Source organism: Dasypus novemcinctus, chromosome 26 (genome assembly GCF_030445035.2).
Source record: "Dasypus novemcinctus isolate mDasNov1 chromosome 26, mDasNov1.1.hap2, whole genome shotgun sequence".
NCBI classification, from domain to species: domain Eukaryota; kingdom Metazoa; phylum Chordata; class Mammalia; order Cingulata; family Dasypodidae; genus Dasypus; species Dasypus novemcinctus.
The window spans coordinates 17,403,734-17,422,005 of NC_080698.1; the positions used below are offsets into that span (position 1 = coordinate 17,403,734).

The 18,272-nt window shown below is 36.0% G+C and overlaps 1 protein-coding gene across 10 annotated transcripts in view; it reads right to left on the reverse strand.

The window, feature by feature from the left end:
- TASOR (transcription activation suppressor) overlaps positions 1-18,272 on the reverse strand; it is a 57,799-nt gene that overhangs the window by 4,280 nt on the left and 35,247 nt on the right. For 3 of the 10 annotated variants that reach the window (XM_004448243.4, XM_004448240.5, XM_004448245.5), the window contains exons 12-19: positions 14,966-15,038; positions 14,808-14,879; positions 13,636-14,337; positions 9,512-9,930; positions 8,317-8,461; positions 7,035-7,094; positions 3,187-4,118; positions 589-711 (exon numbers count right to left, since the gene is read on the reverse strand). In XM_004448243.4, the coding sequence (XP_004448300.1) occupies positions 589-711; positions 3,187-4,118; positions 7,035-7,094; positions 8,317-8,461; positions 9,512-9,930; positions 13,636-14,337; positions 14,808-14,879; positions 14,966-15,038 (2,526 nt within the window). The remainder of the gene's footprint in view (positions 1-588; positions 712-3,186; positions 4,119-7,034; positions 7,095-8,316; positions 8,462-9,511; positions 9,931-13,635; positions 14,338-14,807; positions 14,880-14,965; positions 15,039-18,272) is intronic. The other 7 variants (XM_004448241.5, XM_058288701.2, XM_071212102.1 and 4 more) reach the window with 3 other exon arrangements.

Below are 18,272 nucleotides of genomic sequence, written 5' to 3' on the forward strand. Positions count from 1 at the left end.
CTATCATGAACAGAATACTTTAAGGACAAGAAGCTTGCAACAGACCTGAAAACACAATTGACAAATGATAACCTGTCTGGCCCTATGAGGACAGTCAGAATTCAGATGAGGTTAAGAGCCTATGTACTAACAGGAGAGGCTTCCAAAAGCAGGATTTGAGGTGGTCTCATAAAACCAGGAAGGGTTCCTCTGAATCCAAGGGAAAAGAGGATTGGTTTGGCAAAGAGGAAGGGGCATAAAGAGACTTTGCCTGGGACAAACAAGGGAAGTTGAGAACAATGTAAGGATAGTTAGCAGACCCATGGCATTCAAGGATTCAGTATTCCCAGTCTTGATTATTTCAGTTGATGGGGAAAATCCATGACATAAAGCAATTTAACATTTTGTGGAGATGCAAACTTGAATCTCTCAAGTGGATTCATGGAAGAGTTGCTAAGGTCTCAAGCCCTAAACCTCTCAATTTCAAAATTCTATCTCCTGTAAAGCTTATATTTTTATAAACAACAGCTTTAGTCTCATCAACAGTAAGAATTTAAAACAAGGGCATTTTTTATAACTGAAAATAGTGAATTTGACTTAATAGTCTACCTTGTGGATGAAACCTGCAATGTCTTCATTTTGGATAATTATCAATAGTTTATCTAGTTTTGATCTTCTTTCCAAAAACTGTTCTGGATGACATTCTGTGTTGCCTAATTTGATTAGATATTCCTGTTAAAGAAAAACAACTAAATCAACATTAAAAAGCTTTTTTGTAAGCACCCATTTAACATTAGGAATGCAAGATAAACTCGTAAACTTACTATCACAATACCAAGGATTAGTTTATGCTCTAAGAGATTTCAGAGATAATTCAAATCAGCTCTTCATTTTATAAAAGGGGAACCTCAGGTTTAGAGTTTGAACATGTTGTACAAGGTCACACAATTAGAAGTGGCTCTTTGTACTATGTTAAAATACTGCCATGAAAGCCAAGTAACTGGCCAGGGGTGGGTTAACAGAAAGAACTATTAAAAACAACGGATTAACCCAGGCTGTTAACCCAGGTTTATTACTTACAAATGGGTGGTACTGCAGGGATAGTTACTGGACATTGGATGTCCTCTCATGGCTCACTGGGTGGACTGGGGGAGAATGTAAACTATAATGTGGACCATTGATCATGTGGTGCAGCGGTGCTCAGAGATGTATTCACCAAGGGCCCTGAATGTCCCATAATGATGGAGGAGGTTGTTATGGGAGGAATGGGATGAGGGGGGTGGAGGGGTATATGGGGACCGCATATTTTTTGAATGTAACATTAAAAAAAAAAAATTTGAAAAAAATTTGAAAAAAAAAAAGGCAATGCAGAATCCCAATCATTAACCATTCCCTGAAGGTCAGTCCTCATTTACAGACAGACATGAATTTTCTCCAAGTTGATATGGCTAGTCAGATCTAGCTTATCTCACAACCAGTGAGTACTTCTTTCAAGAGTTGCCTATAAGTGTCACACCCCTCAAGATATTTTTGTGTAAAGCTAAAGTAGCATCTTCTTCCACGGTGTGACTTTGTGCTAAGCTCTGAAGCTTCTAGGCAGATCTCAGACCAGTTTACAGTCAGTTAAAAGAAGGTAAATTACCATCTGACAAATGTGCTTGTGTTTTCTGATCAGGCTTTCAAATTAAGGAACTTTAAATTCTAATTCGCTTTAGATAGAACAATTTAACCCATACACTAACAAATCAGTATGACTCCAGAAGTATTTTAAAAACTTAAATTTTCATAAAGTTTTTCATTCTGCTGAAATATTTTTGCCAGGAACTTTCCAGGAGATTTTGATTCAAAGAAGTTCCAATCTTGTAAAATGCAAGGCAGCCTTGTCGTCTTCTATATAAATAATGACAGCAATATCATTTGGCCTATGCTGTGAATAAAAGCACCATTCACAAGTAGATGTGTTTCTTATGCCCTCAAAGTAGATTGTCACATAAACGTGTTTTGATCAGTTTTCAAAAGAGGGGAGCTGAATTTATGGCAAGCACACTGGGAACAGTGCCCAACCTGTTCTTCTCATCTTGTCCCATACCAACATGCAACTGTGCCTCATAGGGTATTGTGCTTGGGAACATGTTGGGAGGATGGAAGTAGAGATGCTCTTGATTCAATCATACAGGGCAAAAATGCAACCAAGAATTCCTAGTCGATCTGGTTTCATTTTCCAAAAAAAACATTAAGGATCAGTAAGGAAGGCATGACTGAGCACTCTGCCTCCTCCTGAATTTCCATGCTCTTCACGTCCTCTCTGGGCACCACATTAAACATGCTGACATCAAAGAGATCCCCAAACTGACAAAAGGCTCAGCACTTGTTAGCATTTGAGTTTCTGGGCCACTCTGAGCTATAAGCCACTTATTTATAGTTGGCTCTGCTTCCTCTAAGAGAACAAAGCATAAGTCCCAGTCATGGAAAATAAATTCCAAAGCTAGAAGCAGGCACGTATTTTAAATCCCTAAGCACTCTTTCCCTTAAGGAATTAAAATTCTATAGTTTAGTGAGTATGAATTGATAATATTAAATCACTAATTGTTCCGATTTGTTAAAATTTACATATTTGTTACAAATTTTATATACTATGCCTAAATATAAAAATACACACATATATATATACATGCACACACATATATACATACATGTGTACTTTTTAAACTACCTGAAATACCAATCTACTCAACAGTAGAAAAAATAAATACCTTGCAGTGTGGAATCTTTCATGATTGGGGAGTTTTTTCAGGATCATCAAGGTTTTGACCAAAAAGGGCTGCTGGGAACCCTGACATGACCAGGATAACAGAAAAACCAAGATTATATCCTTGGCTATCCCTGGACATTTTTGTTTAGCTATCTGATTGATAAAAACCCATATGACACAGTTAACAATGACAAACATTTATTACCTTTGAGTCAATATTTTAAAGGTATAGTTGTGGTATGCATACAAATGATCTTTAAAACAGATACTACAAAACAAGAATCCAAATTTCAAATTATTTATATCACTGGTTCTGAACTTAACTTACTAGTCTTTCATTCTACTCTACATTATTAAATGATGAAAATATACGGTAATCATTTAAAATTTAAAAATTCCATTCTGTCAGACTGAACAAGACATGTTTATACAGCATTACCTTCTCAGTTAATTACCTTTATTTCTTTACAGAGCATACTTTCTTCTTCTTCATGAATATAAAATTTCACAGTATTTTTCTGGACATCCTTCATGATTTTAACCAAACTGTTAAATACTTCAGGTTCTAACTGGCTTATAAAATCTGAAAGAGCCGGTTGGGCAGAAATGTTTACATCACTGGGCGATTTTGTTGTTTCTTTTTCTACTGGTTCCCGGGCAATATCACCAGGTACAGTATGATCAGAAGTTACCATTAACTCTGTGGCTTCATGTGGCTGGCTCATTTCTACTTCGGTTAAACCCAAAGTTGAAGAGGAATGCTGATCATTAGAGTTGGTGTCTTTCAAAGGATCACTACAAAGTGGCTCAGGGAGGCAATTACTGCTGAAATCACTTGAGGAAACTGGTATGACATGCCTTCCCAAGGGATTCAATGCTATTTTGGTACCAGAATCACTGGGACTGACTGGTGGCAAATTCCCACCCTTGGCTGATGCTTTAATAATAATAGTGTTTAGTTTCTCATGCAAGCCATCAACAAACTCTTGAACACCAGCTTTGGAAGTCTTAGAATATATGAACTCAGAAAGCCGTTTCATCTTCTCTTGTGTTGAAAATATAGGTGTGGAAATTCTACTGACATATGAAACATTCTTTTGCTTCAAAATCTCTTCTATTTTCCTAGAAAACAGATTGTACTCTCCTAACACTGTCCTCTCTGTGGTTTCACTCAGTTCAGGCGGCTCTGCTGCTGGCACACACTGTTCTTCCACTGTCACCTGACCTGTCAACACGTCATCCTCAGTGGTACCCTTTAGTGTGTCTGTAAATGGAGAGGATGGAAACTGGTAATCAGAACTTCTCTGTCTACTTATTACCCGGGGGTCGTTAGGAAAGGCCTCCTGTGGTGGCAGACACACCAGTTGTTCTTCTGGTGATTTCATACCTATACAGGAAGAGTTCATTATTATAAAAGCAATCCAAAAAGAGAACATCTGAAAACACAAACTCTTAGACCAAAAAAAAAAGTCAGCTCAAGTAAATATTTAGAACTAATTAAGCCTTGGAAGTTTCACTGATAGTTTCAATGAAACCAAAAAAGGTAGAGTAAGAACCTCAAATACTTCTATGAATCCCATTCCTCTGTGCCCTACATGCAGATCTCTGGATTTCAGTGGCCACAAGAGCCATTTTGAAAGTTATTTTCTTTTGAAGTGGTCAAACAAGCACCAACTTGGCATCAATACAAATTAAATCATTTGCTTGTTTCTGCTTCCTTACCATTCTAGACCTGACTTTCATAGACATGCTTCAGTTAGGATGGGCCTCTTGATCAACCCCTGTATTATTTGCCAAGTAATGCATACTATGGTAATACCTCCTTAACATACTATGAGAATCTTGAGTGCTAGGCTATAAGAGAAAATGCCAAACAGAAATATTATGGGAGTAAGTGCCAAGTCAGCATCTAGGATAATTCATTTTCTCTACCTTCACACATGCTTTTACATATAGGGGTGCCTAGGGATTTCATTTTAAGAGAGAAGGTGAAAATATATTTAACAGCAATTTATGTGAAATCTATTTTAGGAAATAATCTTTGCTTAGAAGACCACATTAATTACTAATTTTTCTTAAATCACAGTTAACATCCCCTAACAAATCTCTCCTATGATAATAGGAAATGGTGCCTCTAAATCAGAGTCCAGGTACAAAAAAAGTTTCCTAAACTATAGCACTTTAAAGTTATGAATGAATTCCTTAATTCAAGTCTGTATTTATGTCTAAGCACCAGGCCCTCTATGTAAAACTGTTTTAATTTTCCACACCCTGGCTATTACCTAACGGTTTAAACAGCCTAACCAACCCAGTGGTTGAGAATTAATGAACCTCTACACTCTAAATAATGCAAAAGTTCTTGTCAGTGGAGTAAGACTTTTGCAGATCTGAGGGTAGAAGAAGGAGTGCAAAATATCTAATGTGCCAAGATAAAAATTAACAACTGAATAAAAGTTCAGAAAAATCAAGTTCCATAATATAATGCAGGAATACTGAATGTTTTGATTATCTTTCTTAATTTTACCACACTAAAAAAGAGGATTAGTATACGAAGAAACTCTCTGGAAGGTTACATTAAGAAATTGGTAAAAGTGACTGATCCAGGGAGGGGAATAAAGTGGCTAGGGGCGGAGGAGGTAGACCTACTTTTGGAAATATGTCTTACTTATTTAAGTCTCACTTATTTCTTGAGTTATGTATCATGTCAAATGTCTTATTTTAAAAAAAATTTTTTGTAAGCTGAAATATTAACTTCAGTCCACATGAGGAATTTTCAAAACAACAACAAAAATACTCTGAACCAAATCCCTTTTTAAAATGTAATCACCACCAAATTTTAGTTGGCAAGACTAAGTTTCCCTACATAATTTTATTAAGACTGACAACTTTTATTATTTTAAAAACCTATCTTCATCAGTGGTTTAAAGGGCACATATATGTCAATATCTGTAATAATCTGTGTTTTCTTTTTTTTTTTTTACTATTATTTGAGCATTGCAGTACATTGACTTTTAAGTGAAAGAGGACTAGTGAATTTTCTAAAGGCAGAATCACTCAGCTATCTATACATTTAGTTATAAAATATGAAGATGGTATCCCAAATAAAAGGAATGCAGAGACTGCTGGGATCATTTTGAAGCATAAACAAGATACCCACTGCTCACAATGAGAAAGAGTTACTGATAGACACAAAACATGAACGAATCCAGATGTAGTGTTGCATGAGAGAACCAAACACAAAAGAGGGTATGTGGTGGTTCCATTAGGTTCACTATCTTCTTCAAGAACAAGGATAACTAGTCTATGGTTAAAGAAGTTAGATCAGTGGTTAATTTGGCAGAAGTGGGGCAGAAGAAAACCTCTGGAGTTTTGGAAACGTTCTCCATCTTGATCTGAATAGTAGTCATATAAGTGTATGCATTTGAAATATTCATCAACAACTGAAAGGAAAGTGCAGTATTGACTTTCCTGTATGTTAAAGATCTGTTCTTTCTGGGTTTTATCATCTATTCCTAAGAGGAAACATAAGATTTGCTACAGAAAGTCTTTTTTTATTTCCAAAGAAAGGAGGGATCACAAATAAGATGTACAAAAATTAGTCATTTTACCTTTCCTTTCAAAAACAAAACAAAACAAAAAAAGCCACAAAAATTAGTAAAAAAAAGGAAACATCCAACAAAACAAAAGACCCACGACCAAACTGTAAGCAAGAGAACATCTCTGACCAACTGTGGGGAAGTTCAACTGAATGAGCTCAAAGGAAGTCATCTCCTAAGGCATACACTGCAACTGATTAATCAGTAGTATTAGAAAATGTTTCTGGAATCCAATGGTTTCTCAATCTCTTACTTAAACTACTGCAGAAATTAGTTTTAGAATTTTAGAAGTAGAAGATGACTTTGGTTAAAAAACATCCAAGATTAGAATAGTATACCTAAAGATAAATGGCCTCCTCTCATCATATTTTATAAATCTAAAATAAAAAGACTGCTTCTCTCATAGGATGTTCTGCAAAAATGAATTAAGAAAACATTCCAGTCTTTTCAAGTCACTATATAAGATGGAATCTACTATAGGTAAAGAAAATGAAATCTCTATGAATATTCTTTCATTCACTTCTTTGAACACACCCTGTGTAGCAGGAAATTTGATACAATAGATGATTTCAATAAGAACATGGTATTCCAAATTTTCTGTAATTAACAGAACTTAAATCAGTGCCCCACTGATGGAGGACCAGAAATGCAAGCAGCAATTCTGAAGATGGGCACACTGGGAGGAAAAGCAAAGGGAGCCTTCTCACCTGGTGTTTGTTTCTCACCATGTTTCCCCAGCTGGTCTTCTGGGCTTCTTGCATTCCCTCCTGAGGGAAAGCATCCATTAGCATTTGTAGACTCTCTTCTCTTCAGTCTCTCTGATATCTATTCAGCACCTTTCAGACAACCCCAAATGCTAACAAATATAAGTATTCCTTCTTTTGCCCAAAATAATCCTAAAGAGTCACTCAGAAATGGATGTTGTTGCTTCCCTTTCCGTTCAGGCAATGATGGAATATCAAACCTAGATGATGTGCTTTTCAATGGCTCTCAATACCAAGTATGAAGGTATCTAAATGAGGACTGTGTAAGATGATCTTGTATGGACCACTTCCCTACCTTTTTCTCCCACTCAAGCAAAAGTATCCAGCTCATGAAAGAGTACATATTCCTTCTCTATCATCACTTTCATGCCCTTAGCCCTCTCTGGTAAGGTACAAAGTAGAGAATGGTGCTAACACCCATGGAACCCCAACAAGTTCAAGAAATTCTTCTCAGAGGCCTTGGGTCTCAGTAAGTTCTAAGCCACAATCTATACTTTAGCAAAAGGTTGTTTGGGTTTTTTTTCCTTTAAAAGGTTAAAATGAGGTCTATGAATGGAAAAGACATGCCCTGAAACATTTCCAAAAATGCTCAGCCAACAAAGATGAGTAAGAAATTAGAATATGAAGAGTATGTATATATGTATATGAATGTGCAAGAAATTACAATCCTGGAAAACGACCTTTCAACACTTGCTAAACTATTCTTTGACCATAGTTGAATATTTGCATTTGATCACTTCAGGTCATTCTCTAAGATAATCCAATATTAAGAAACCAAATTTCATTCATATAGATGAACCTGGACATGACCACTTAGTAGATGATAGTTTGCTATCGTGAAGTTTAATAAATTGAGAAGAAAGCATTTAGTTGGCTTCCCAAAGACCATCATTTCATCTATATAATTACCTCACCTTATGAGAAACTGAGTTTCTGCCAACAATTTTCATTTGGAAGCTTACATGGTAAGCTCTATGGGGAGAGTATGTCTTAAATCCCTGTTTTCAAATAGGCCCCTTTGCAGATACTTGCTGATGTTGACTAAGAACAGCAGCACTCAGAGATGAACACTACAGTTTTCAAAATAAGACACTGAAGATTTCAAAGCCAAGTAAGATAAAGACCTAATGACCCAAGAGTAGAACCTAGAAAAGAGGAAACCCTTCAGAAAACTGGTCACTAAATAAAACACAGCAAACCTATGGCCTAATATACTTATACTTACCTGTAATTGGAATTAGTTTCCAATGAATTTCAGTCTCTTCAACATTATTTGATTTGGACTGTTGTTTACGGAATCCATGTTCAATGGGAACAGTGGGACACAAACTGCAATCTTCAAAATTATTCACACTAATTAAATTTGGATCCTAAAAATAAAAGTATATATTCAGTAACTTTTCCAATTAATTTTAATGTCAAGAACCACTTGTTTTAAATAAGCAAATTCTCAAGCCTCAAACAATCTATACACATTACAAATTAGTAAAATCAGCATGGTAAAGTTATAATACTCTAGCCTAAAAATTACAACATGGCTGTTTTCCCCTCAAAACATAATTTGATGATGATTTAGGGCCAAGGTTGATAATATTTTTCTGTGAAGTCAGAGAGTAAATAGCATAGGCTGTATGGGCCAGATATTCAACTCTGACACTGTAGTACAAAAGCAGCCATAGACAATGCCCAAACAAATGGGTGTGGCTGTGTTCCATAAAACTTTTGTTACAACAGGCAGCAGGCTGGACTCTGATCATGTCCCTGTCAAGCCCTGATATATTAGATACATGAGGAGGAGTACAGTGCCAATCTTGGTACTATGCCCCAGTGATGCAGCCACTTCTTAAGGGAGAAAACACTACTTCTCAGTTAGAAATCAGTTCTCTAAGCAATATCAGAATACATTGAATGCCCTGACAAATGAGGTTGAGTCACTTCAGAGGTAATCCTAAAGACCACTTGTTTTCCATTGCTATGCACTGGAGAAATACACATCTCCTAACCTTGTCTGTAACATGGTGCACTGACGTCAGTCGCCTCACCTGCCTCACCTATGGGGCTCTCTTACTGCCACGGAAAGCCAATATTTTTAAGGATTTAATTTTATTATGAAACAAGTTCACTCTAAATAAGTAATTCCGGACATATAGACTATCTAGGTTTAACTTCTACCACAATAGCTAAATCCTTGACTATATAAATCCTTTAGGCAGGGAGGGAAAACAACTACTTCTGCATTTACCTCTTTGTAACAAATAAGTAAATTTCAAAGTGCCATCCTGGACAGAAACCTTTGCTCAAAAGCCTATTTTACTTCTTTTTGAAAAGAAACAACACTAAATGGAACATATCCATATCCTCTCCCCTTCGCACACAAACTCATATAAGCAAACAAAGATAACCAAAAGATATATGCTTACTTCTTTCAAGTGTAGTTTATGGTCAGTGCTTACTTCACTGGTAGAGACAACACTGGGATACTTTAAAGTTGATGTATCAACATCACGCAGTGGGCTTGGAGTACTCTTAAAATGTGCATTTTCAATTTTTGCACAAGTAGACTGCTCAAACTCTTTCTTATCCTGGGTAGAATTCAACTCATATTCATGCTTTTGCCTCAGTTCTTCATAGGTATCATCAGCAGTCAATCCTAAGGCTTTGTTCACTGTGTCTGTCAAGGATGCATCAGAATGGCGTGCATTTGCTAGTGTTTCTGATAACCAATTAAACAACCTATGGATGTCAGCAATGCCAGAGTTAGAAGTATCCTTCTGCTGCCGTCTCAAGTCAGCCTCAGGCCCAAGACCACTAATTAGTGAGCCAATAGGTTGTGGAGACTCTGAAGAGAAAAAGAAAGAAAAGTCATCTCTTGAAGTTAAGTTCAAAAGGCCAACAAAAGTAACCAAATATGCCTAATAATCAAATATACCTTAAAAAATAATTATTGTAAGATACTTATGGGCAAGAGCTCAATGAAGCCACTGGCTTGGATTTTTAGAAATACATTCATCCCTTACTTTACAAATATAATTGGTTCTAAAATTGTATACGTGGGTCAAAATGCTTATTAAATCTAAGTTAACTTCCATCATAATTTTAAAATTCTGTTAAAGGAAAAATAACTTCATGAATCAAGTTGATAATATGGATAATACACATTAATAACCACATATATAGTTACCTCAACGTCTTACCACCAAAATTTCATAGCCAACCAGATAAAATATTTACACTTGTTATTTTGCCAATTGTTAGGGAGATGTGCAAATTACACTTAAAACAACTCAAGGGAAGCAGATTTAGCTAACAGATAGAGCATCCCCCTACCAACATGGTTCAAACCCAGGGCCTCCTGACCTGTGTAATGAGCTGGCCCACACGTAGTGCTGATGCATGCAAGGAGTGCTGTGCCACGCAGGGGTGTCCCCATGTAGGGGAGCCCCATGGGCAAGGACTGTTCCCCCTAAGGAGAGCCGCCCAGCGTGAAAAAAGTGCAGCCTGCCCAGGAATGGCACCACACACACAAGAGCTGAAGCAGCAAGACGACGCAACAAAAGGAGACACAGATTCCTGGTGCTGCTGACAATACAAGTGGACACGGAAGAACACACAGCAAATGGACACAGAAAGCAGACAATTGCTGGGGGGGGGGGAGCAGAGAGAGAAATAATAAAAAAATAAATCTTTAAAAAAAAAAAACAACTCAAAATAACCATGACTTAATTTTCTATTTCCTTCACGGCTTTTGTTTTTCCCTTAAGGCACATGTTCAACATAAAATCTAAGCCTTACCTTCAATAACTGTATTACTTAAATTTATAACAAAACTAGGAAACTAAAGATAACAAAATCATCCTGATGAAAACTAAGCCAACCTTGCACTGAGAACGAAAAGTACTATGAGAGAGCATAAGACATGGCTCCAAGCAGGTATAAAATTTGGGAAATTCATATAGCCAGTATAGTAAAAATTTTGCAAATGGACCAGACATTCAGAAAGTAATGTGCCTTATGCTGGGGAGGGTAAGAGGTGAAGCCTGGGTAGATACCAGGATTTCCAATTTAGTAAAGAGAAAATGTACCATGGGGGTGAGTGGGGTGGGACACATACTGTATGAGTCTAATTATATGAAATTACAGAGCAGGCAATACTAATCTAGAGAGACAGAAAGCAGATCATTGCTGGGTTGGAGTTAGATTCTTACTACAAAGGAACATGAGTCGATTTTTGGGGGTAATGGAAATGTTCTATCTTGCAGTGGTGGTTAAACGGCTCTCACAACTCAACTATGCACTTAAAATGGGTGCATTTTATTGTATACAAATTATACCTCAAAAAAAAAACAACTCACGTTAAAGTTAAAAAGGAGGCAAGGGAGTTAGGAGGTTAATTCTTAACAAAGGAGTGAGTTTACCACCAAATCAAGATCACAGTATTTTAAAACTTAGAATCCAACTTTTAAATCTCTCCTTTGAGAAATGAAATGTGCAAAATGACTACAAAGAAACACCAATAAAGAAGACTTAGAAATTCTTGTCTGACATTCATCAGTTCTAGTTTAACTTATCCATCCCTCTTGTCTGGGCCCTGTTTCTCCTTTGGTCTATTTTAATTAGCATGGCTTTCTCACCATTTTAATTATTGATAAAGTCTGCTTTTCACCTATAATTATTCTTTCACATACAGAGAAATAGTCAATAATTGGCTAAAATGGTTAAAAAATTAAATATTTATTACGTGCCTAGTATGTGCTCGGTGCTACATAGTATAGCACAGAGTTTTTTTAGGAACAACGCTTTGGAGTCAGTCAGAACTGAGTTCAAATATGGATTCTTCTACTAACTATGTAACTTGAGTAAAGTTATTTAACTTCTCTGAGACTGTTTTCTCATGTATAAAATAAGGATATTAATGTATTAATATGTAAAGCACTTAGCACATAATAAAGCACTTAATAAAACTCTGAGGAAACAGGTCAACAATATAAGACTGTACATATCAATAATCAACAGATTTCAGCACAGATCAGAAATCCAGAATAAGCTAAAGGAGACGGGGAACACCAAGAAACAGAGGAGCCAGAAAGCTAAGGAGGGATCTGAATTGCAAAGATGGTAAGGCTTTAGGAAACTGAAAGATACTACAGAATAAAAAGATTGAAAGAAAAGTAAAGGCCTTGACAATGACTATGACATATTCTGGGGAGAAAGAGATAAAGCCTTAACCAAGGAGCACATGAGAGAGAGAAGGAAACACAGTCATCCCAGAATGGATGTGGCCTGTTTATAGCAAAGCCTTGGAAGTCAAGTACAGAAGATGAGATTGGTAATAAATAAAGCAATACTGAGGAGAAAATGATATTAAAACGAGTGAAAGAAAATAAAAAGTCAGGAAGGCCACCCAAGAAATAAGAAACTGTACTATGTGATGACACTGCAACAAGAAAGGAAACACACGGGTTAAGTAAAGAAAAAAAAACCTGAAAGCTATTGAAGAGAGCAGCACTGTCAAATAGAACTATCTGCAAGGATGGAACTTTTCTCTATCTGTGCTAAAACAGTGGTATAGGTGGTGAAATGTGGCTGGTCCAACACAGGAAATGAATTTTTAATATTTCATTTTAATTAAGTTTAATAATTTAATAATGTGGCTAATGGCTACCATACTGGAGAGCATAAGAATAAAGGAAGTAAAAAAAAAAAAAGGATGAATGAAAATTAACTGAGGATACAAACCTAGAGTGCTAAGAGAACACAAGTACAATAAGGACCGACTAACCTAGCCAGTTGAGACACAACTGAGCAGCAGAATGTAAACTTTTACATAAGAAGATTCCAGGATGCAAAAGAATACAATTCATGCTCAAGGACTAACAATGTGAAGATCTTAAAAATCAAATGCTAAAAACACTTTAAATTATTTTTCCATATTGAAACAAACACACTTAATCCTATCATTTTCTGTCAACTAAAGGAAAAAAAAAAAAAAGGAGGGGGGGGAGAGAAAGAAAACCTAAAGATATTCCTGGGGTGGAAAAGAATATGTTTATATATCCAAGAAATTTTATTTCAAAGCCTAGGAGGTTCCTTTCATTAAGTGACATCCTAAAAGAACCCAATATATTATGTTGTACTTTTTGAACTACAAAAATAAAAGGAATATAAGAGGACAGGAGCTCTGATTGGTAGGATAATAGTTGACTGTACTTTATTTTCTCATATTAGCCTAAGCCAAACAATTCAGAAATCTGATGTACTAGGGCAGGAGTTAGCAAACATTATCTGTAAAGGTCAGACTGTAAATACTTTAGGCTTTGTTATTAAACTTTGGGATACTTTCTGTCCCAATTCTGCCATTAGAAGCCATATACACTTAAATGAATGGACATGGCTGTATTCCAATAAAAATTAATTACAAAAATAGGTGAAAGATGAATTTGGCCCTCAAGCTGTAGTTTGTGGCTCCCTGTATTAGAGGGAATAAACCAAATACCTTTTTAAAATTGGTATTATTATACTAAAAAGAAGGAATCTGGTATTTTACCTTCATACAGATGACAATTTTCAGATAAATCACTGGTTTTGGTGAGCTTTCTCATATTTTCAGGCAGATCCTCAAGTTTCCGCTTCAAGACAGTTTTGCTTCTCCTATCTTCAGTGTCTGAGTCCCCACCCACATTTTTTTTCCTACACTGAATTAAATTAATCAATTCTCTGACTCTATCCTTATCATAATCCAAAGAATGAGATGACTTTTGCTTTCCAGGTGTGACCATTTTGCCCCTTGAATTAATTCGTTTTCCAAATTTCATTTTTGTACCATTCATTTCTTCTTCTTGGCCGTCATAATCTGAAAGTGGACTGAACTGTTGAAATTTCCTATTTTCTTCAAATAGCTCTTTTAATTTACAAATAGGTAACTGATACATTTCAGGCTGAAAAATATAGCTATCCAAACAGTTATCAATATGGGATTTATTTTTTGGAGCTGAGTATAAGAACTTCCTATCATCTAATCGTGAATCATATGGAAACATGATAAACTCTCGTTTACCTGAACCAAAGCCTCGTTTAAAAAATTCACTTACATACTTTTCAACAACAGAATGAAAATTTATAGTATTTATATTCTTGAATTCCTTTCGACACTGAATCAAAGCAAACTGTAAAAATTGAGTTATTTTTAAAACATCTGGTATGCTCTCATGCCTCTCCTGTGGTGCTGCATTGGATGAACCTTTTCGTGCTGCAAATAAAAATAAAACAAACCGTGTTAGCGATCAGGAAACTAACTAAATACAGATCTACATATTGTCAAAGAAGTGTAATAAAATTCATACATTAATGGTAAACCAAATTAATGTGTACCCTAATACATATACCTAAAACAACAAATATGTAAAAAGCAATCTTGTAGGTTGAGAAGCCTAAAACAGGCCAAAGAGAAGCTAAAACAAATAAAACAGTAGAACATATTTTTAAAGGAAAACATATCCACTCATTAAAGATCTTCTTTATTCCCTATTACCTCTGGGCAATTCAAATGGTGGCAAGAAAAATGTATGGAGAAATAAAGAGCCAGGGCATGATCTTAATATTCCAGTACTACTCAAAACATGATGTAAGAAAGAGAAAATGCTTAGTGAATTATTTGGAAAACTTCAATAAAATAGAGTTATCTATAAGTAACTAAACTTAGACATTCAAAGAACTTACAAGGAACTACACCTCTAGGTTCTTGAAATAGAAATAAAGCATGTAGGACTCGAGACTTGACAGTCTGATGTTCTAAAAAACAGAAGCCAAATTGTTAGCAGTGTGTTTTAACTAAAAAGTTAAAAAATAATTGTAAATGTTAAAGAGAGGTTACCTACCATATGGAGAAACCATCTGACAAGGAGAAAGAAGAAACAGGTATCCTCGGTCTTCCAAGGCCTTAACAAGAACCTACATTTTGGGAGGAGGGAAGAGGTTGTATCTGCTTTATTATTACTTACCATAAGGCAGACACACACCACTTTCTTCTAATTATGAAGGAAACAAAAAGTTCTTGATAATCTTCTTCAGAAAAATATTGCTACTAAATTAGTTAAAATCCTTTCCACCAACTCTCTTGATTAACAGGATTCCAGTAAAATAAAATGTCCTTATTTCATTACTTTAATGGGAAATTATTGAAAGAATCCCTTTGTTAACTGTGAATCCAACTTAACTTTTCTGTGAAGGTAAAATATAAGGAAACTAATATTTTCCTCATTAACTCAATAGGCATGTCATTAATAGCCAAGGCAGCGTGCTAGATGTTGGAAATATAAAAGGTACTTATGAATGGCAACAGGGTGCAGACAGACTAGGATAAGTGTTTAAGACAAGTCTACGAAGGAAGAGAATGGACCAGGAATGCCCTATCTGCAGGCCTTAAGAATATACACTTTTGAGCCCGTGTTTCCTTAAAACAAAACAAAACAAAACAACAGTACACCTTGACAGTGCTGTGAATGAGGGGGAAAGAAAAAATTTTAATACAAAGAACTCAATTTAGGAGCTACTACAATAATTCACAAAATATTTCTTACATTAAAGAAAGGATGAGAGTAACAAGGAACTGAGCATGGCAGTTGAACACAAAATACCTGGGTTCTGACAGAAAACCGGTGCTACCTAGATTCCTATTAAATGATTCCAGTTAACAAAATTTGTGTGAGAACCTAACTTTTGTCCTTTAGTACAGAAAAGTGATTGTGCTGCTAATTTCTATTTAATAAAAACACTGTTTGAACACTCAAAAAGAAGGTGGACAATGTACCTGCCCAAGCTTTCGCTCTAGATGCAAATACTGTTTATCCAAAATGTTTTATACATTATACCCCTTTCAACATTTTGCTAAATTCCTGATTGTCAGAAAGGAAGTTAAGAAGTACCAATAAGATTCATGTTTTGTGGTTGCTAGCAGAGACTAATTAAATACTTTTAAAACCTCTCACCTGCTCTAAATACGAAGTTTAATTCTATGGGCTTAGTGGCTTAAAGACTCTTGTACTTTAAGGGATGCCAACATTCCCAGAGACCCATGGAATTCAGGTAGCCTACACCCAGAAACAACACTCAGGCAGACAAAGCCCCATCACAGTTATATCTGTGTCTTCAGCCCAAAGAAACACATTCAACCCTGCAGGACAGGAGAAACCTGGGAACTCCAAGCTCTGGTTACCACTTTTTATTATTCCGTAACTGCTTCCTTCCCCGTGAAAAAAACAGTATTAACTCAATCTGTGGAATTACTATTTTCCCTTTCCACATAACAAGTAGTGGCACAAAACAAAAATGTATTAAAATGTATACAGGGAAGATTGGGCTCAATGGATAGAGTGTCCGCCTACCACATGGGAGGTCCAGGGTTCAAACCCAGGGCCTCCTGACCCATGTGATGAGCTGGCCCACGTACAGGCTGATGTGCGCAAGGAGTGCCGTGCCACGCAGGGGTGTCCCCCACGTAGGGAAGCCCCACGGGCAAGGAGCATGCCCGTAAGGAGAGCCACACAGCGCAAAAAAAGTGCAGCCTGCCCAGGAATGGCGCCGCACACACAGAGAGCTGATACAGCAAGATGACACAACAAAATGAGACACAGATTCTGGGTGCCACTGACACAAGCGGACACAGAAGAACACACAGCGAATACTCACAGAGAGCAGACAACTGGCAGGGGGGTGGCAGGGAGGGGGAAAGAAATAAATGAAAAATAAATCTTAAAAAAAAAAAGAATATAAGCAGATACAGAAGAACACACAGTGAACAGACAAAGAGAGCAGACAACTGGCAGAGGGGAGGGGAGAGAAATAAAAATTAAATAAAATCTTTTAAAAATAAAATAAAATAAAAGATATACAATGCACTCACAATCATAAACTACCAAAATTAGCAAGAAATAAGCTACCCTTAGATTCAACTGAAATAATAGATTCAAACATCCAAGGGCTCCAAATTGGAATTATCAGATGAAAAATATCAAAATCACCACGTATGAAAAGCTACAAGAAATTTAAAAAAAAAAAAATTGAAGGATTGAAAACATGTTCACACACAAAAACACACACATGAACATTCATAGCAGCATTATTTACAATAGGCAAAAAGTGAGAACAACCCAAACGTATATCATAGGATGAATGCATTAAAAAAATGTGGAAGAGCCATTCAATGGGATATCTACCATTTAACCACAAAAAGGAATGAAGCTCTGATACATGCTATATATGACATGGATGAATTTGAAAATATTTTGCTAAGTGAAGGAAGCCAAAAGACCACATATTGCACCATTTCATTTATACGTAATGTCTAAAATAAACAAATGCAGAGAAACAGAAAATAGATTAGTGGTTGCCAAGGACTGGGCAAATGGAAGGATGGGAGTGACTAATAATCAGTGAGAAATTTCTTTTTGGAGGGATGAAAATATTCTGGAACTATAAAGTGGTTATGGTTGCACAATACTGTGAATATACTAAAGCCCAATGAATTGTACACTTTAAATGGGTGAATTTAATGTCATGTGAATTTTATTTCAATAAAAAAAGAGTTGGCAAAGCATAACAGAACATAACCTCCACCTCTAGGAAAAATGCCTTGCACATAATAAGTATGTAATAAATATTTCTGAAAGAATGAACAAAACTCTGTTAAAAAGTGATCAAGCAGATCTCAAAAAAAGAAACAACCCCTCAAATATAACTTTTAGAAGTGAACATAATTCATTATGAAATTAGAAATTCAATGGATAGCTTAAATAGAAAAATAGGGCTACAGATGGAATTAGTAAACTAGCAAACTAGAAAACACAAAAGAGAGGTTAACAGACAGACTAAGTGAAAGTTCTAACATGTCTGCTGAGGGTCCTAGAAAGTCAGAATGAAGAGAATGAGGGAGAGGTATAAACAACAAGATAGCAGCTAACAATTTTTTAGAACTGAGGGTATAAATTCACATATATGGAAGGAAATATATACCAAGTAGGATAAACAAGAAGTCTCACCCAGAAATATTTAATGTTATTGCAAATCACCAAAGACAAAGAAAAGATCAAACAATGAGGAGAAAAAAGATCTTTAAAGAACCATAAATTGAGAACTTACCTCTCAACAAAAATAGAGGGCAGAAGACACTGGAGTATACTCAAAGTA